The sequence below is a fragment of the Leguminivora glycinivorella genome, chromosome 26, assembly GCF_023078275.1.
Source record: "Leguminivora glycinivorella isolate SPB_JAAS2020 chromosome 26, LegGlyc_1.1, whole genome shotgun sequence".
In the NCBI taxonomy this organism is placed as follows: Eukaryota; Metazoa; Arthropoda; class Insecta; order Lepidoptera; family Tortricidae; genus Leguminivora; species Leguminivora glycinivorella.
The window spans coordinates 3,500,184-3,521,619 of NC_062996.1; the positions used below are offsets into that span (position 1 = coordinate 3,500,184).

General features: G+C 35.0%; 1 protein-coding gene across 4 annotated transcripts; it reads left to right on the forward strand.

The window, feature by feature from the left end:
* The first annotated feature begins 1,275 nt into the window (after window positions 1-1,275).
* On the forward strand, window positions 1,276-17,583 carry LOC125239741 (zinc finger protein 271-like). 4 transcript variants are annotated; one of them, XM_048147391.1, is made up of 5 exons: window positions 1,276-1,538; window positions 2,933-3,074; window positions 3,904-3,981; window positions 4,271-4,339; window positions 17,213-17,583. In XM_048147391.1, the coding sequence occupies exons 1-5, from the start codon at window positions 1,392-1,394 to the stop codon at window positions 17,314-17,316; spliced, it is 540 nt and encodes a 179-aa protein (XP_048003348.1). In that variant the 5' UTR covers window positions 1,276-1,391; the 3' UTR covers window positions 17,317-17,583. The 4 variants fall into 4 exon arrangements, with proteins under 4 accessions (XP_048003348.1, XP_048003350.1, XP_048003346.1 ...); XM_048147393.1 differs by lacking the exon at window positions 17,213-17,583 and adding an exon at window positions 5,132-6,672 and having other exon boundaries at window positions 4,271-4,343; XM_048147389.1 differs by lacking the exon at window positions 17,213-17,583 and adding an exon at window positions 5,132-6,672.
* Window positions 17,584-21,436: the final 3,853 nt, after the last annotated feature.

Below are 21,436 nucleotides of genomic sequence, written 5' to 3' on the forward strand. Positions count from 1 at the left end.
TTTTCAAAGAAATTGTCACTTAATTTTAGGTAATTGCTGAAAAAATTGAATTCGCCTTAGGCTAGTTTACCTACTCTTTTTCAAAAACTTAAAATAAAAATCTAGTCTGAAATGATTGTGGTACAGGATATACGAATTATAAATTTACCCGTTTTAATATTCAAAATTGTCCAAATTTTACAAATAAGATCGACTGATTCAGCTCTATACGTGCGTTTTTCTAAACGTGCATTAGAGAAAAATTCATAATTAATTTAGTGAGTTAGTTTTCAAAAATCCAGTCTTATAAAAATCAAGATAATAAGATGCTCTAAGTGGAACTTGAATTAAATAAATCTATTGGATAACGGAAAGTGTAGTATTTCACCGACTAAAACTATCAATTTTACATTATTTTGACGTTTTTTTTGAAAGCAGCCTTAAGGGGTCCATGGCCACATCTTAATCTATGTGCAGTGACTATCTTATTACGGCCAAAATCAGCGTTTAAGAACCATGGAACCCTCGGAGGCTCAATCACAATCATACTATTTGTAAGTGCGATAGGGACGGTCTGATGTTTTCGCGCGAACATGATTGCCCTGCTCACCCTGCAGGTCAAACAATTCGTCACCAGAAATAAACGCGAAATTCTAATTTTCTATGGGAAGATATACATCACACCAACATTTGCGTGGGATTGTGCAATACAATGTGCGTACCTGTCGGACCCCAGGTCCAAGGTTATAGATTTAGTTTTAAATTTGGTTAAATGTGGTCTAAAAGACAGAAACGTATAAAAGTTAGGTTTGGTTGTAGTTTGTTTTCAATTTTAACTCTGTTAATTAAGTCGTTATGTTGCTGTAGAGGCGACATCTTCGTGAAACGAAAAAGCCTCAAATAAAGAATAAAAAAAAAAAAAAAAAACCAACATTTATTCAATTTGCCGCTTTTTTCTAGTGACGAAACGTCTTGACAGACTATATTTGAAGTGCGAACACACGACACGACCGTACCACACCAAGGTCATCCGCATATAATACTGTACGTGAGAGCGGGAGAATTTTTTCTCGCTCTCACTTACGTGAAAAGTTACAAATTCTCAGGGTAAATTTCCATAGCTGACTGTTTTGTATACTTTTAACCGTAACTTGACCACGTAATTGAGTTGGCCAAGTTTTGGTAGTAGAACCGGAATCGTAAAACATAATCAGTGCCCGTGGCGTCCGTCAAAATTTGTAGAAAAAACAAAGAAAACAATGTCTTGTCTATGTTATGTTTATGTCAAAAGGGTCTACGACTACGAATTATCAAGTAAATATGTATTGTTTATTCATAAATTCTTAAGAAAATAATAACCCTTTTCGACATAAGGAGTCTTATGTTAGCCCTGACCCATCTTTTCTCTCAAAATGACTGAAATCGATGTAATAGAATCACTGTATTTGTGCCGGTGCTGCTTATGGCGCCCCCCAGACAAGGATTTGATGAAGCCTTACACATTTCTTGGTAAATCAGAAATATTTGCAGAGATGTTGACTAAATGCTTCGATATACGTGTAAGTATTCTTGTAGTTATCGTGAAACACTTCTATGGCATAACCTATACACATATTTAATTTGAAAATGAACTCTCATCATCTCAGCGTTTTCCACTTTTTTGCCACACCCAATGAAGCATTGGGACTGTAGGATATGGATCCCATTATGTTGGCAATGGCTCGCAACCTATCACTGTATGGGTCAATCCACGTAAAAGTAACGTGAGTGACGATTTCATTGAGTGTTTACTTGAACTACAGCAGCAAATCAAAGGATCTATGCATATTTCGGGAAAGTAACACTTATTTAGAGATAGATTATTACTGCCATGATTATTCTGATAGATTATTAGAGCCTGTGTGGTGACGGGTTAAGAATTTCACCATCCCCTTTCTTCCCGTGGGTGTTTTAGAAGGCGACTATGGGATATAGGTTAAATTGTGGCGTAGGCGAGAGGCTGGCAACCTGTCACTGCAATGCCACAGTTTCGTTTTCTTTCAACCCCTTATTTGCCAAGAGTGGCACTGATGCTTTAGTAGTTTCATGTGTTCTGCCTACCCCTTTATGGGATACAGGCGTGATTGTATGTATGTTGTATGTATGTAGTATTACTTGAACTTGCATCTTGAATGAATAGATACATTTTATCTTTAGTTGTGACATTTAGATTAATTTGCACCTCTAAAGTAATTTTAGACTTCTTTTTTTTTGTATTTGTACTTCTTATTTTAAGTGTAGTTTTGTTGTAATTCGGCATTTAGAGACCTTATACATCTCTAAGTAATTGTAGTAGAGTTATACTTTAGTTAGAACTTAAAATTATTATTGAAAATGAAAATGAAAAAAGTTTATTATATAAATTAACAATTAGATCGCGACTGAGCTAGGAAACCCTGTGTTACAGGACGCAGTTTATCGCATTATCATTTGTAATTTCAATTCTATTTTAAATGTTTTCTAAATATGTACATATGTATAAAATTGCCCCTGTGGCCTATTTGCTCAATAAATTATTTTGATTTTGATGCTATAAAATCATGCACTCGCTGGGCAGACGACATTGAGGCAGTGTCGAGCAACTGGCTCACAGAGGCACAAGACTGAGAACGGTGGAAAAAGTTGGAGGAGGCCTATACCCGGAAGGGGTCCTAACCACTAATAAAGAATAACTTATATTTAAATTTAGTTTATAAGGAAAAAAATTGTAAAGTGTTTATGGAATAAAAAGGCTTTTTATTTTATTTTATTTATAAAATCATGACTTATGTTACTCTTGCCCCGGATTGACCCGTATCACAATTTCAACCACTTAATTGCTAAGAGGGGCACTGAAGCTTACAGTTTCATGTGCTCTGTTTACTCCATTTGGAAATACAGGAATGAGTTTGTATGTTAATTAATTATGTTAAAGCTACCGCTGGATGACGATGATGAGTGTGGGATCTGCGAGGTGTGCGTGGGACGGCTGCGGGACGCGAGCGACTTCAAGCTGCAAGTGCAGCGCAGCCAGGCCGAGCTGAAGGCACAGCTACGTAAGGTGCTGCGAGCCATGGGTATGTTTTACTTTTCAAAGACGTTGTTCTTGATCATAGACAAACAAGTAAAATCATAGACAGACTGAAAGAGACAATATGATAATATGGTAAACATATATCACACAGATATTTACATTTCGTTTAAAGCCTGGCCCCGTAGCCGAATGGTATTTCTGCGACGCGAAACGAAAACGAAACGCCGCCAAAGGGAGTCTGGCTCTGTCGCGCCAATACGCAAGAGCGATAGAGATAGATGTCTATGAGCGTTTCGTTTCGTGAGTGTTTGTGCCATTTCGGCTACGTACCCAGACTAGAAATAAATTACTTTGCGTCATGTTGCGGAATTTCAACAGAGCTGTTCATAGTTAATATTACATTACGATACAAGTGCGTAAAAAAGGAAGGTCGAAACGAGTGGCGATAAATTAAAACACGAGTTACGAATTTCCTTTTCGCACGTGTATCGTACGACGTTTTTCAGTACAGATGAGCCTCCGAAGTTTCGACCTGCCATATAATGAACCACTTCTCGCACTAGTGCGTAAAAAAACACCATCTGTACTGAAAATTATTTATTATAAACATGACATTACCAGCACCCTCTTGACAATGTTAATATATTCCTTAGGCTTTAAACTGTTACACTTAAGCCATGACATGACTAGTCTGTGCAATTTTCAATTTAATTTAAGGTAGTAACTTTGAAAATGTTTGCTTCATTTCGCCGTTAAACGTAAGTTTGGAAACTGTATAAGTAATCTTTGTTTTCAATAAATTAAAAAAAAATCTGCAACTTAGATTTTACTAACTGCATGTAAAAAATGTGTGTTTTCATTTTTTTTTTCAGATCAAGTACCAGAGGCTAAAGCGAAGTTGACTCAAAAAGAAGCAAAAGTTACAGTAGATGATGACGTCATATTGATAAGTAAGTATGTGTGTGCAACTGTGCATTCTCATTCTGAAACCTATTTCTTTTTGCTTAAGGAAAAAAAATGCCACCATTCATTGAAAATAGTGTGGTTTGCCGAAGCAACATATACGTATTTCACCTTTGCTTGATAAATGAAATTGATAATATAATCTGTTTTATAAAGTTTAACATGTGTTTGAAATAACATACATACTGATAATCTCATCAGAAAGTTCCGAGAAACTTCAAAAAGAAGATTCGACGAGGCAGGTTTACAATTAATTGATAATGTTTTTTCCTTCAGGTGGAGAATCAGCCGCGTCAGAGACAGAGATGCCGGCTGGCGCGTTCAGCGACGAAGATGCAGCAAAGCGTATGTAGACACCCATACATACTTCTATTTCAATATTAAAATAGTTATTTGTTTTACAAAGGGGCAAACTTGTTTCTTCCTGATGCTTGTTACTAACCCGTTGACCACGAACGCAGTAAAAGGTACGTAATGTCGGAATGTATTAATTATATTACTAGCTTTTGCCCGCGGCTTCGCTCTATACTAACGTCCACCATTTTAGGGAAGTGGGGGGGTTAGAAAGGGACAAAAATAGTCTATGTCACTCTCCACCCCTTCAACCATCTCTCACCTCCTACTAAAAAAATCTCGTCAATTCGTCACTCCATTTTGCCGCGAAAGACGGATAAGCAAACAGGCATACACACTTTCTCATTTATAGCATCATCCTCATTCATCCTCCTTGCGTTATCCCGGCATTTGCCACGGCTCATGGGAGCCTGGGGTCCGCTTTGACAACTAATCCCAAAATTTGGCATAGGCCCTAGTCTTACGAAAGCGACTGCCATCTGACCTTCCAACCCGAAGTGTAACTAGACCTTATTGGAATTAGTCCGGTTTCCTCACAATGTTTTCCTTCACCGAAAAGAGACTGGCAAATATCAAATGAATTCAAATGACATTTCGTATACATATAAGTTCAGAAAAACTCATTGGTACGAGCCTGGTACGAGCCGGGTTCGAACCCGCGACCTCCGGATCGAAAGTCACTTTCCCATTTATAGCATTAGTAGATATTATATAATTCATTACATGCGATATAATTCGTTTCCATAGTTTTTGAACAGCTAAATAGTTTTATTGTCTTTCTAGCGGCATGGGACAGCGCAGCTGATTCGCAGGCGGGCCCACGGCTGCCTCTGTCCGCCGGCGCCAGGGAGCTGCTCACAATGGCTTACAACATGAACCACGAGAGCCTCTCCGATATCAAGGATCTCCACAATAACCCAGATTTTTGTCCTAACGAAACTCCGCAGGAGAAAAATAGAACGCGGAACACCAACGCTGAGCGTATCTCGCCAAATCAAAAGTTGAATAAGAAAAAAAAACAACGATTTCGTGAAAATCAATTTTCAGACAAAAATAATTTGATAACACACAGTCTAACGCATACGGTGAACGAACAGAAATCTGCCCCTAACGTTGACGAGACATATCACTCTGTATTCGATAAATGGGAAAAAGAATACACATCTAAACTGAACTTGAAAAGAAAATTTCTTAAATGTAATACCTGCCTTAAACGGTTTGCACAAAAAGAAGCTTTGGACAATCATTTACTGTTTGATTGCTTTGAATACTTTTGCGATTTCTGCAAACGCGGCTTCCAAACTAAACACAAGTTGATACATCATATGTCCCTTCACATGGGTATAAAGACTTGTGAAATATGTCAGAAAGACCCCAGAAACATGAAGAAATACTTTTGTGGTTCATGTCATAAAGGTTTCATCAATAAACCGATGTTGTCAAAACATTTGCTAACACACGCAAAAAGGAAATCTTATGCTTGTGAAGTATGTAATAAAGAGTTCCGATATAAAACTCAATTTCATATTCATCTCCTCACACCGGGGCACTTCAGCAGACGTCATGAAGAATTCAAAAGTAAAGAACACATGAACACACACGTGTCTGAAAAACGATTTTCAGAAAAGCTTGCCGTGATGAATTTACTGAAGCAGCCGTCTGACGTATCAATTCAGTATTTATCCAAAAAAGAATATAAATGTAAAGAAATCTCTGATTCTCGTCCGAAAAGTCAAGCAACTCAATACTTTTGCCATACTTGTAAAATACAATTCACTGAAAAGGAGGAATTCCTGAACCATAAATGTAAAAAGGAGTACTATTGCAATTTTTGTTCTATGTGCTTTACACAAAAAACCGTTTTAACAAATCATATCCGTACACACACAGGCGACAAACCTTATTCCTGTGATATATGTCATAAACGATTCGGACGCACACATGTATTGAAAATGCACAAGCTTATTCATAGTGGACTGAAGCCACATTCTTGTAATATTTGCAATAAGCAATTTAGACTAAAAACTGCATTAAAAAACCACGTGCAACGATTGCACACTGCTATAAAACCATATGCTTGCGATGTATGTTTTAAAAGATTTACTCGATCGTTTGAACTAAAATATCATTATAGAACGCACACTGGTGAAAAACCAAATATTTGTGAAATTTGTCAAATGAAATTTACTCAACCCAACGCCGTCAGGAGGCATATCATACGTGTTCATGTTGGAGAAACCTATCGTATTCATAAAACATAATTTTAACTAAAGATGTATGCTATACAGTTGTATCACAGTATAATAAAGATACTGTATATTTGAGGTTTAGTAATTTAGTTATGGTTTCACACAAAATCACGTTTGTTATTGTCTTGTTGTGACAAACCTGTCTTTTAGTTAGTGTAGCTACCGCTGGCGCTAGTTGCAACTAGCAATTGCCGCTTTAATGTACACCCATAGTATGGTTCGACCAAACGTTAAAACGCGGCGTGCGCGATCTGGTGTACGACTCTTTTTCTTTTGTACTTCGGAATGTAAACAGAAGATATTGAACGTCTGAAACATATATTATCAGTAAAAATAGAAAAACCTAGTACATCTTTACCTTAGTGCTGTCGAAACATGGACCAGGATGGGGCATTTTGGAATTACACAGAAATTTTACACCGGTGAGCCACAGTACACTATTTTTTGGAAAACTTAGAATAGGAACCATTCCTTCCATCACTCACACATAGATAACTTTCAAAATAACAGCAATAAATTGAAAAAATAAGGATTAGAAGTGAGGTATTTCACCTACTGTATCGTGACGTATTGAATGAATGACATCTGACATTTGCGTTCCGTTTCGCACGACGGCAAGATTAGATAAGTACGTTCGGAAACTGGATACATAAAGGATACTTGTCAAGAAAATTTAACAACAATCAGTTCAACATTGTTTATTCAGAGTACTTAACGTAATAACATTGAAATAAAAACAGAAATCTTACAACTACTTAATTATAATATTGAATCGACAAGAAATAACGATTACAAGGGAACTTAAAAAATGCCACCGAAAAAAATCCCTATTGTTTGCACACAATGTAAAAACACAATTAAGACTAGGCAGTTCTTAAAATGCTTATCATGTAAAAATGTTTATGATGTAACTTGCCACAAAGGTCAATGAAACTCAATTTCGAAGTATGTCTAAGGAAAGTAAAGAGCTCTGGCTATGCACTCCTTGCACCAAAGCTAAAGAAATCATGGAAAGGTCAAAAAAAAGTAGCTCTAGTACATCGCAGTCACCTTCTCCACTTTCTAAGAAAGATAATAAGAACAAAAAATATGACATTACAATATCAACTAAGAACTCCTTTGAGTCTCTGCCAGATGAAGATGATCTAAACTCATCATCAAACTCTGCCGAAGATTGCAGCAAGATAAATAGGAGCTGCCCAGAGATTGGCGAAGGTCTTAGGGACAAAATTGAAGTTCTACAAACCAAAGTCGATGACCTTCAAGAAAAACTAGTGATAGCTGATCATGAGATAGAGAATCTGCTTGCTGAAAATAAATCCCTAAAAAATACTATTGATAATTTAAAAAGCAAGGTCACAAACTTAGAAGTTATTTGCAAGTCCAGCACGAAAAAAAGCAAGAAAAATCAAAATAAGTCGACCCTGATCTTTAAGCCAAATGCAAACGCGACTAGGCAAAATGATAGTATAGATGAGCTGATTCCGGTCGATAAACCTCGAACTGTTACTGATATGGTCAACGACCTAGAACAGAGGGAAAAATCATCGGTACCACAAAATGGTGAAGATATGTCTAAGCTGTTGCCGCAAGAGGACGCTCACACAGCTAATGAGTTAAAAGGAATGAACGACCCCGGTAAAAAATCACTGACAAATGATGATGCTGTACAGGAGGACCCTAATAACATAGAAATTAGCAGAAAGAAGGCCAATAAAATATGTATGATTAGTTCTCACAAGTACAATAGAACCTTAGAAGTTGCCACTTGTCACCTAGGTGAAAACTATAATATGTGCCACTATCTCTATCCGGGTGTTGGGGTTCGTACACTTTTTTGTGACCTGGAAAAGAAGTTGGTAAACTACACAAAAGAAGACTACTGTATAATTTTTATTGGTGAAGAGGATTTCAAATATTCCCAATGTTATGACAATTTAGTGCTCTATATAAGGAAGATAACTACCGCATTAACGCACACAAATGTTATTGTATGTTATCCTACTTACAATATTGGTTATTTTAATAATATGTTTAATTCTAGAATAGAATTGTTCAACCAACTATTGTACAATGACAATTCAAAGTATAATTATGTATATTTATTAGATAGTAATCGTAACTTAGCCTATGATCACGAAATGTTTTACTTTAAGTCGGGTCGCATCAACAAGTACGGTATTAATATAATTTTTAATGATCTAATGACCCTTATACATTTAATTCAGAATGATAATAATAACATCTCATTACATGACCATTGTTCGTGTCAAAGCAGCCTAAAAGAATTGGAGTTTTTTCGTGAATAATGATTACATAATTTCTGACATGAATGGTTCTAATAAACTGACAATTTTTCATCAAAATATAGGGGGACTATTAAGTAAGCTAGATCAGCTTCAAATTGTAATGAGCGATTTCCACACAAAAAACCAAGAGATAGATATAATTTGTCTTAGTGAAACGTTTCTAAAAAAAGGTTCAGAAAAAAATGTCAACATAGAAAACTACGCACAAGGAGCCTTTTATAGTAGACACAAATGTAGGGGTGGAACTGCTATTCTTGTGAACAAAAATTTACAGTTCAAACAAATTGTGTTTGAGCCAAAATTGGTGTCAGATTATTATTTTGAATCCTGCGGTATAGAAATTATTGGTTTGGATGTAATAGTCATAGTAATTTACAGAATACCAGTACAAACAAAATCCCATGTCGGAATATTTTTTCACAAGCTAAACAAATTATTATTTCAGCTAACCTCCAAATACAAGAAAAAGAAAATTGTAATTTGTGGAGACTGGAATATAGATGTGTTAAAAGATAGTCCTCACGCAAAAGATTTAAAAAGTACATGCCATAATTATAATTTTACATTGCACATTAATTCGCCCACTAGAATAAATACATGTATCGACCAGATAGCTAGTAACATAGAGAAAGTTAAGGTAGCTACACATCAATTATGCTTATCTGATCACGATATGGCTCAAACTATCACTTTTAGGGTAAAGCAAAAAAATATATGTCAAACATGGTTTGAATACAAGAGAGATTTCAATAAAGAGAATATTGATAAGTTCATACAGTGTATATCTGCGTTATCGTTCTACGATGTTATGTCTTCAACTGACCTAACGGAAGCATTTAATTCGTTTTATGACATAGTGTGTTTGTTTTATAACTTATGCTTTCCAATCGTAAAGGTCAAGATGAATAATCTCTTCAGAAGAACTGCATGGTTAACAAAAGGACTACGAAAGTCATGTCACACTAAACGAAAACTGTATTTAAAATATAAATTTTCTAAGACAAATAAATCAATTTATAAAAATCAACTAATAAATTACAATAAAATTTTAAGAAAATGTATTTACAAATCGCAAAAAATTTACAATTCAAACCATATATCTTGTAGTAAAAATCAGTCTAAAGCTACATGGGACATTATCACAAAAAAATTTGCAAGCATTAACAGTTATAATGAAATTGATTATTTAAATTATAATAATATGACATTTAGTAAGCCCGAAGATATTTGTAATTTAATGAATGATTATTTTATTGACATAACTTTATCAAAATCGAATCCAAATGGCAATGTGAATAATGTAACAAATAATATAAATAACTTTCCTTCTACAATATTTTTAAGACCTGCTGATGCCCAAGAAGCTTTCAAAATCATAATGTCCCTTAACAATAGTAAGACGTCCGGATATGATGACATTACAACATACATTCTCAAGCTAAGCGCTCTATGGATATGTCACCCTATAGCCCATATAATCAACCTATCATTAGACCAAGCGGTTTTTCCCGCACAGTTAAAACTGTCTGTGGTAAAGCCCTTATTCAAGAAAGGTGACCGCAAAGATCCCAATAATTATAGGCCCATAACAATTGTTCCAGTTATTTCTAAAATAATTGAGAAGGCAATGTGTGAACGGCTAACGGGATTTCTCGAAAGAAACAAGTTATTGCGACCAGAACAATACGGTTTTAGAAAAGGTCTTTCAACTAAACTGGCGTGCTTTGATTTTGTCAGATATGTTACTGAAAGTCTAAACAACAAATTACCTGTATTGTCAATATTTCTGGACTTAAGCAAAGCGTTCGACTGCGTTGATCATAGTATACTACTAGCCAAACTTGAGTATTATGGTATTAGAGGATTGGCGAATAATTGGATAAAAAGCTATTTGTCACATAGAAAACAATGTACAGAAATACTAAAAATTGAAAAGGTCGGGAAAACCTTTACAAAAATTAATTACCGTTCAACAGTTCGTGAAGTTAAATCAGGTGTCCCTCAGGGGAGCATCTTAGGGCCTCTTTTATTCTTAATATACATTAATGACCTTCCTCTAGCCATCTCACATAAGTGTTTACTTTTCGCGGACGACACAACTTTATTAATAAGGGGTGAAGACGCTGATTCCTACGAAAATACTGTAAACAATGCGTTAGCTGACATAAAAAATTGGACATGTAACAATAATCTAGATATTAATATGACTAAGACATTCTATATTCAATTTCATTCGTATAACAGTGTGCCAATTCAATTAAATATAGATTATAATAGTGTACCTATATCAATATGTGAAAATATAAAGTTTTTAGGATTAATTATAGATGAGCATCTAAATTGGAAGGAACATATCAATAACGTTTGCAGTAGATTGGCCAGATTTGTATTTGCATTAAGAAAACTGAGAAATACTGTTAGCATGGAAGCAGCACTCACTGCATATCATGGTGTTGTGTCGTCTGTGCTCAATTACGGGCTATTACTGTGGGGTAATTCGGTGGATGTCGACAGAGCCTTAATATTACAAAAAAGTTGTGTCCGTGCAATCATGAATGCGTGGTTTGATGATCATTGTCAGCCGCTCTTTAAGAGATCAAATATATTGCCACTGCCATGCATGTATATAAAAAAAGCATGTATACTTGTAAAAACCCGCCCAGATTTATTTAAAATGAGGTCAGAATTTTTTGGAACCCAGAGATCACAATATCTAAATCTTTTACACCAACCTCGATGCCACTTAGCCATTTACAAAAAGAATGCATATAATATGTGCATAACTCTATATAATGCCTTGCCAAATAGTGTAAAACTTTTGAATGGTACGCAATTTAAAAAGAACTTGACTAGTTTTCTCTTGGAGCACTGTTTCTATAGTGTACAAGAATATACTGACTTTAGTAAGCGAATGGCGCAATAAAATCACCCTCGTGCATCTTCTGGTCCGGCAGGGGTACATGTTGGCGGTCTATTTCACCCGGTTTCTCGTTCTGTAACAAGGGAATACATAGTTAATTTCATTTATTTCACATATTTAATTATTTTTTGGTTATCAACGGGTACTCTCATCTTTTAAATTCTACAAAGATCAAAGTATCGTTATAAAGTAAAAAAGATTTATGACTTACCCTGTAGTCTCGACGAACACTTGAAGACAGTCTTTTGTAGCACGATCAGCCATCTCTGGGTTCACAAAATCTCGATTTGTCAGTTAAAATTAATTTTTAATTTTAAGATAATTTTACAAAATGGAGGATAAAAATGAAGAAGGAGCCAACTTCAAAGGTATGTGTGGCTACCGCCAATATCGTGGAATGAATGAGGGATGGATGGTAGTGGAACGGGAAGGAAGCATAAACGAATGAACGGAAGTGACTGAATGGAATATTGTTTTATTTTATAATTTTTATTTTTACATTCCTAGTAATGATATATTGAATTTTATAAATTAATTTTAATTTTTTTAATTGTAATTTTAAAACATATTGTAACATTGAATAATAATAATTGTGAATTTGTGATTTACGTGACAATAACTCTTTTAATTATATTTAGTCGTTGACATACTTTTTTATTTATATAACAATGGAATGAAGTTAATTATTATTGTTGAATGTGTAGATTTTAATTTTGTAATTTTTTTAATATTAGTTATATATTTTGTATAATTAATAAATTTAATACTTAGTTTTAAGAAACATTTGCATGTCGTCATGACGATGACTGAATACTTTTACTTGTCTACTTACACGAACATCTGTACCTTACATCGATTTAAACTTCTCTAGATACACTATCGCCTACAAATTCGGCACTCAAAAGTGTCCGATCGCTTAGTTGCAAATGTGTGCGTCCAGTTGACAAACGAAAACTTCGCAATGTAGTAAAAACTACTTTCATTTTTTTACAAAAACAACGTTATTTCTTAGTACTTAAAGTTCAATTTCAAATGCAAGCAATTGGCGGTTATGACATTAATGAATGTGATCATCGCGAAAGCCATAAAATTTTATTACCGCAGATCGCAGGTGTGCATATTTTTAAAAAAATCTACGTCTTATTGCAACCAACTTAAGTTTAATTTCGTTTGCGCTGCAACAATCTAAACGCCATTTTTACATTGGGAACGAGGATGGACAGAGGCATCATGGGAGTCGCGCTATGAGATGAAAGGCGAGAATGAGGAAATTTGCGGTATTTTTGCGAAAAACTGTTTTAAAAAATCCTATTAGATAGAAAATTTCTTAAGGAACAAAACGTTTGGTATAACATTTTTCGAGGTGTTGCGTATTTTAAGCGAAAAAAAATGAGTTTTTACTGTACGATATTTTTATTGATATTATCTCAAACAAAAAAATATATAAGGTACGGCGGGACAATTTGGACTGGGGGACAATTGCAACTGAACTGATTAATATCTCCACGTTTTGCAATGTTTGCATTATTAAATAGAGTCAACTGAGGATATATATATATGTGTGTGTGTGTGTGTGTGTAGGTATGTATATATATATATCATATGTGTGTGTGTGTGTGTGTGCGTGTAGTGAGTGTATGTGTAGCGATTATGTGAAGGTAAACAGTTGAGGGATTGTATGTGGTGTGTGTGAGGGTGCACTTGGAGAATATGAATTAAGTAGCTATTAAAACAAAGAAGAATTGAACGATGACATTAATTTATTATTCTACGTATAATTTCTTTCAAAGCTTTGTTTGGGTAAATCTTCTCTCCGCTCCTCAGCTATAATCTTGCGCCATTTTTCCCTTTCAACGTCTTGTTTTGGGAATCTGGAATAAAAAGCTTTTTTATTACTTAAAAACGAATTTGCTATTCCCGGGTTGTTTCTTTTTATAATTAAAGTAATTTATAAGATATGTATTAATATTATTGAATTGAAATCATTTATTTCAGACTTATTGGTCCATAATAATAAATAAATACATACATTATTAATATGAAATAGGCTTCTTTTACAAAAAATATAAATTAGCGACTCCATCATTCCATTTTTAACTATGTTCCACTTCATCCATCTTTTGTCGCCGTCCGCTCATTACTAGTATAGCGCGAGAGAAAGAGACAAAGTGCGTAAGACCAAATCAAGGAATTTACTTTAATTATTCTAGAAAATAAATGTTTTTTGTAAGTTAGGAAGCCATTTTGACCACAAATGCATAACATTATAAAATTATTAACAATTACTTACCGGAAATACGATACGTCATCCTTTTTCAACGTATATAAGGTGTTATTTTTGCACTTTTTTACGGAGCACTTAGGCATGTTGCCGACACGGCGGATGAAGCGCTACTGACCGCCCAATTGTGCTTAGAACATTTTCAAGCACAATTTGCTGCGGACACATTCTAAGCCGTGATGGTGCATCTAGGTAGTTTAGATCGATGGTACCTTAGTTATAAGTATTCTAGCAAATAAATTTCTTTCTTTCTTCTTCTTTCTTCTTCTTCTTTCTTCTTTTTAATTCATTTGTTTTTTTCTGTTTATAATTATTCTTTTTATTCTATGTTTCGATCACAGTCTGTTGTTATTTTTCTTGTAACGTTTTCACTTTCTTAACTGTTTGACCCTTAAACAAAGAATACTATAGACTAGACAGCCAAATAATAATACCACTACCGAACGAGATGGTCACATACAAATTATAATAAGAGTGACAGAGAGCAAAATGTTATTTTTTGTCTTTGTCATAGTTTCACTTTTCCGCCGCTGCCACAAACGAGTTTGTGGCAAACAATAAGGACGTGACTTGTCAAGCTTATTATCCGCCCAAATTACGTAGGTTGTGTATGGTAAACTGTCAGCCATTTTTAAAGTGATTCTTAAATTCGCTCTATTATTCTATATCTGTCCCTTACGGGTGTACCCTTGCGTCAAGTCTATAGTATCCTTCGTCTGAGGTTTGACCACGTTCTTGTATGTGTTTTGTATTTCTTCTGTCTGTTACCCTCCGTGAATCTTTCTCACTTGATGGTCTCATCGGAAGATCAGCGCTGGAAGTCACCAGCAACACGCTGAGATGAGGCCATTTCGTGGCACTTCATTCCTTTCTGTCTTGTTGTTATTATGTGTATTTTGTCTTACCTGTGTTCACGAATAAACGTTTATTCTATTCTATTCTAAAGAGTACTATCGTACAGTATTCGCTCTCCACTGCAAGTGCCGCGATTGGTCTCGGTTTCGTCGCAGTTACCGCCTGTCAGAAACGCTTGGTGCGCTTTAAGAGGGCTTTCGTGTGAAAAACAGTGAAATCGCAACCGAGCGCTTGATCATACCGTGTGTGGTATCAAATTAAAGGGTTTTGCGAGTAGTTTACAAATATATCACATTATAGGACTTTTTCTACTTGGTCTAACAAAATATAAGAAAATGTCCAAAAGTGGTAAGTAATAATTGTACCGGTGAGGGCTCGTTTTCAAAAAATTGCCAAAAATAAATAATAGCAATTTATAATCACTAAGGCATAACAGCAATTTAAGTAAACGTTGCAGATTAATTAGGTACAAAAACTACTTCGATGTGATGTTGATTTTCAAAGAAATTGTCACTCAATTTTAGGTAATTTCTGAAAAAAAATTAATTCGTCTTAGCCTCGTTTACTCTTTTTCAAAACCTTATAATAAAAATATAGTCTGAGATGATTGTAGTACAGGATATACGAATTATAAATTTACCTGTTTTAGTATTCAAAATTGTCCAAATTTTACAAATAAGATCGACTAATTCAGCTCTACGTGAGTTTTTCTAAATGTGCATTAGAGAAAAATTCATAATTAATTTTGTGAGTTAGTTTTCACAAATCCAGTCTTATAAAAATCAAGATAAGAAGATGCTCTAACTGAAACTTGAATTAAATAAATCTATTGGATAACGGAAAGTGTAGTAAGTATTTCACCGACTAAAACTATCAATTTTACAATCTTTTGACGTTTTTTTTGAAAGCACCCTACCTACACGAGCTTAGACTGTGTGCGGAGAAACGCGCCTCTTTCATATATTTGATCGCCATTGTCTAAGGTGTGGTTGTACAGGCAACTGCATAGGAAAGGAGACCCAAGGGCGTCTACTTATCTTTGCATCTGACTGTACCATGGTCAACACAACATTGCAACAGCCAGTTTCATATACTGGGTGCGTAGCCGAATGGCACAAACGCTCACGAAACGAAACGCTCGTAGATATCTATCGCTCTTGCGTATTGGCGCGACAGAGTCAGACTAATATATCTTTCGCGGCGTTTCGTTTTCATTTCTCGCAGAAATGCCATTCGGCTACAGGCCCTGATCGATATGTTTTAATTGTACATGTTTGTCTGGTAAACAGCAACGTTTCAATTGTGTTTGATTAAGCGCTATTTCATTTGTAAAATGTATGTCAAAAATGTGTGTTTTAATTCACAGTATTGTGTTATTTTTCTAAAATTCCTTCCGATCCATTTCATGTTTCCGTCTATTTTAAATTTACACTATTTCAAAACAAACATTATAAGGAACACTTAGCTCATAAAAAATAGGAGTTACGTTACATTAAAGCATAATAAAATGTACGGAAAAATACCACATATAATAGAAAACAAAATTAAGGCCGTGTCGCCACCAAAAAATAGTTATACAAATAATATTACAATATTAGCGTTTCAAGATATAATTTATCATAAAATACCACGAGCTATACTGGTTCGGTAAAAGGATAATCCTATAGGACGTCTTTGTTATCGCTTATCGCTGAAATATTTTTTCCTTATCTTACTCGAGTGTTAGAAAGAGAGAGAAAATACCATTGTTTACAAACGTTTGCCGATAAAGATGGTCTCTAAAGAGCAGGTACGATTTATTTTACTAGTTTCATTCCAGTACTGGTTCTGACAACACCCCAATCTTGCTAAGTTGCTACTTATTCAGTTACAGTTTCAAATTTTTAACTACATAATTTGATTTGCATCGATTGCGTTTATAGGGTAAGTTTTAACTATAATTTTTTAACATATTGCTCTTTATCGTTTTTTTCTTACATACCTATAGTTTTAAATGTGAATGTATTCAGTAAAACGTCCCACTTTGTCCCCATTAATGCGAGATTTACTTGTATCTGTATAAGAATAAACTGACAAAGCGGCTTTATAGCAATCGACAAAATGGGACGTTTTCCCGAGTACACTCACAAATATTCTGGTTCACCGCCGCCGTCGAAGAATGAATTAAGATTTTCCGTGTTTTTTATTTAATGTGTAGATTTGTATCACATAGATTTCTCTATTGTAATTAATTATTTCTTTCTATTTCAGATAAATCTTGGAAAAAGAGCAAGCGAAGTCTATCTCTGGAGTTCAGCCTGCGACGACGCGACCGCAAATGGATGAACTACCGGCCACGTACGAACTCTATCTAGCACAGATCAACCAACTCCAGGCAAACAGACAGGCCAGGTTGATAAACCGAAGAAATGATCCCTTTTACAACAACAAGAAAAAGCTCAGAAGCGCCATCAAGAAAGCCACAGAAAAATGTGATGAACTAACCAAGCTAGAAGTCAGAGCGAGTACAAGTTTCTTAGAGGCAAAGAAACCTGTGTTTCACGATTGTGAACATCAACATCCGCTGAATTTTCTAGACAAATTGAATACTTACCTGAAACAAGTACCAGAGGAAGAGCAATCAAACGCGGCGTACGAATGCTTAGATAGTAGTGCAAAAAACGGGGCAGGGTCTACATATATAATGAATCATTTTCCTTATAGCGGATAAAGAAAGTTCAAAAGATGTTGGATGGAATGCCAGTCAAAAGAGTACAGTTTTAGAAGCGGTGGAGTATTTAAGGAAACTGGATGAAATAGAAATGTTATCAGACTTGAAAGAAAATCAGCAGAATATGAATATAAACTGCAAGTATCGGGTACGTGTAAAAGAGAATGTGGCAAGTGGTAGTAAAACTACAGGTGGTGATTTAGTTAACTATGAACCTGTTAATAAGAAAATGAGAACTGATTTGTAGAATTAATTTGTTGCATGTATGTTAGTATTTAGGTATTACTATGGGCCTAGTGAAAAAGGGTATAACTCAAATTGACTCGGTGAAGAAGGGCATAAGTTCCACCTCGGACTTGTGCCCTTTTTTACCTAGTCAATTTGAGTTATATCCTTTTTCACTAGGCCCACAGTTTAATGTTAGTGATAAGTTGTATTGTAACCTAAACGCTTTTGTGTAAAATTTATTAAATAATATAAAGTAGGATATGCATAAATATCAGCTAGCTTTTAAGTTTAGTCTTAGTTTGTTATGTAAATAAGTAAAGATATGTCATTATATATACTTAATTTGGTTTCATTACACTCTGCACCTGTCATAATAACTTCCTTACCTAAAATAACGACAAAAGGTCAAGTCCGTGGAGCTGTGACTATTTAAATATGTATTACCTAGATATCAGGGGGCCGTTTCTCGAAAGGTACAAGCCTTGTAGTACTAAGTGCGCGAACTGTCAAATCGTATGAGTTGTCATGGAAACACACTTGTAATACAAGGCTTGTACCTTTTTTTTTTTTTTTTTTTTTTTTATTATGGACTGATCGGCGATTGACCCTAGTCACACCTGATGGGAAGTGAAGACAGAGTCTAAGATGGAGCTCACCGATTCAGTAACCTTTCGAGAAATGGACCACAGTTTGTACTTACAAACTTAGTATACTTTAATATTGTCTTCGGTTAGCGCGATAGTTACTCATGAAATGAAACTAAGTATGGAAATAGATTATATTAATGAATTTACAATTCCTGCATCCCGACATTTTGAACACTTTATAGCGTTCGTGGTCAGCGGGTGACGTAGGTTTCGATTATACGTTTCCATGTGGTTTCCATAGTTTGGTTGCATAAATAGTAGATAAGATATCTTATACATATTTTGCCACTTAGACATTTGCCATATTTATATTTGACCACAATAACATAATACATTTTAGTATTTAATAAGAAATATACAGCTGATTTACTTTTGAATAAATCGGCATTTTTTTTATGAACAAAATAAATCAAAAAAATATTAACACATGCGTAGGTAACTAAAATGTTTTATAGATTTTAGTCAAGTCTCAGTTTAAATATGTGAATTAAATGGAATAGGTAGGTATATAACTGCAAATGTCTTAGTAGGTCGCACCAAATCAGGAAGTAATCACGGTTCGTCAATTATCATCTAGATACAACGTAATAAAGTTATTTATTTAAAATGACCATCCCATTCCCATCTAGATATAAAGTTATTTAAAATAAAATGATATGGATCTGCTAATCTAAAAATTAAATCCGCCTGTGAGTGTTATTACACATTAACATTCATTTTACTTAATTGCTAGAATATAAAGAGGATTCCCGAAATACAATCACCACGTGGTATATTCTAAAACGTATCACTATGGATGGAGATTAGAGGTTCCGTTCTTACCTCCATACGTATCAACATGGTGCTACCTACTTAAATCAATTTAATATTAGGCCACATCTAACACTAAGTAAGTGCGTTTTCACATTACCCGATCCGATATCGGATGTAGGACCGATATCCCTATACAGTATACATTTAAGCCGCCATCTTGGATTTTTGCCTTTGAAATCCTTCCTATATCGGATCGGATATTATAGTAGAAAACGACCATAATTCAGGAAAAATATATGTGTTCATCACACAAACAAATGCCCGTTTATTGGCATTCGAAAGCAACAATAACTCACTAGTGAAGGAATAAGCTATTTTAGTACCTACTTATTGCCTGTGTAGGAAACTTAACGGGCCATATACATATCTATGTACTAATCTCATGCCTGTATATCCAAAAGTGGTAGGCAGAACCCATGAACACTGAAAGTTCCAGTGTCACTTCTAGCCATAAGTAAAACGTCATGCAGTACACGTGTGAATAGGTAATTCGCACCTCGTGTAGATTTCAAACCACAGAACTTAATTTAGATAGAAGAAACAAATTCATATATTTGTATAGGGGCCGAGCGTGTCAAATTTTGTACTGAAGTTGATTCTTGCCTGTAATTTTAAATATGTCTCAGGCTCTTGATTGTTCATAATTTTTGTGTTGTTGCAATTGAATATCACGTAACGAGGCATTTTTTATGTTTTGGTTGACTTCAACTTACAAAAATTGACGCCCGAAAGCTGCAAGCTGCGAGTAAAGACGGACAACTCAGTGGATTTCACTGAGTTCATTTGACACGCTAAGTAGATACGTTTGCTTGATCTATGGTATATATGACATCTGTGTTTCAAACACTCCCTTCGATCGTGTTGTAATTTAACATAACTCGTTGCAAATAAAAATGTACTCGGGGTAAGGCATGTACCTACCTATCGGAATTTAGAGATGGGTAAGGGTGAGTATTTACTCAGCTCGCTCGCGTTAGAAATAGACAAGACAACAAGTAGCCTATGTCGCTCTACCATCTGGAATTTACTCAAAGCGCCGAGTAAATACTCGTATTTACTCATTTGGGTGAGTAGAAACTATATTAACCACATATCCATACTAATATATTATAAATGGGAAAGTGTGTGTGTCTGTCTGATGTTTGTTCGTCTTTCACGGCAAAACGGAACGACGAGTTGACGTGATTTTTTAGGTGGAGATAAGTAGTTGAAGGGATGGAGAGTGACATAGGCTACGTTTTGTCTATTTCTAACGCGAGCGAAGCCGCGGACAAAAGCTAGTATAATATAAAAACCGGCCAAGAGCGTGTCGGGCCACGCTCAGTGTAGGGTTCCGTAGTTTTTCGTATTTTTCTCAAAAACTACTGAACCTATCAAGTTCAAAACAATTTTCCTAGAAAGTCTTTATAAAGTTCTACTTTTGTGATTTTTTTCATATTTTTTAAACATATGGTTCAAAAGTTAGAGGGGGGGGACGCACTTTTTTTCCTTTGGGAGCGATTATTTCCGAAAATATTAATATTATCAAAAAACGATCTTAGTAAACCCTTATTCATTTTTAAATACCTATCCAACAATATATCACACGTTGGGGTTGGAATGAAAAAAAATATCAGCCCCCACTTCACGTGTAGGGGGGGTACCCTAATAAAACATTTTTTTCTATTTTTTATTTTTGCACTTTGTTGGCGTGATTGATATACATATTGGTACCAAATTTCAGCTTTCTAGTGCTTACGGTTACTGAGATTATCCGCGGACGGACGGACGGACGGACGGACAGACAGACATGGCGAAACTATAAGGGTTCCTAGTTGACTACGGAACCCTAAAAAATGATATTTAAGTAACTAATTAGTTGTGTTTATATTAGTTTGAGTAAAAACAAGTAAATACGGATATTTTAAGTAAAATACTGAATATTTTCTCGATATTAACTCTACCCAGCTCTACTTAATCAGAATTAATTATTTTTGTCTCTTACTAATGAAATGAAGTTACAGAGAAACACTCAAATTTTTAACTTAAAATAAATAAACAATGAAAGTATCGCTATCTCTTTCTATCCCATCCTTT

Coding starts and splice junctions, on each gene's coding strand:
- LOC125239741 (XM_048147389.1), top strand. CDS start 1,392: ATGACTGAAATCGATGTAATAGAATCACTGTATTTGTGCCGGTGCTGC. Junction 3,075..3,903: donor TAAGGTGCTGCGAGCCATGG/GTATGTTTTACT, acceptor TTTTTTTTTCAG/ATCAAGTACCAGAGGCTAAA. Junction 3,982..4,270: donor TGATGACGTCATATTGATAA/GTAAGTATGTGT, acceptor TTTTTCCTTCAG/GTGGAGAATCAGCCGCGTCA.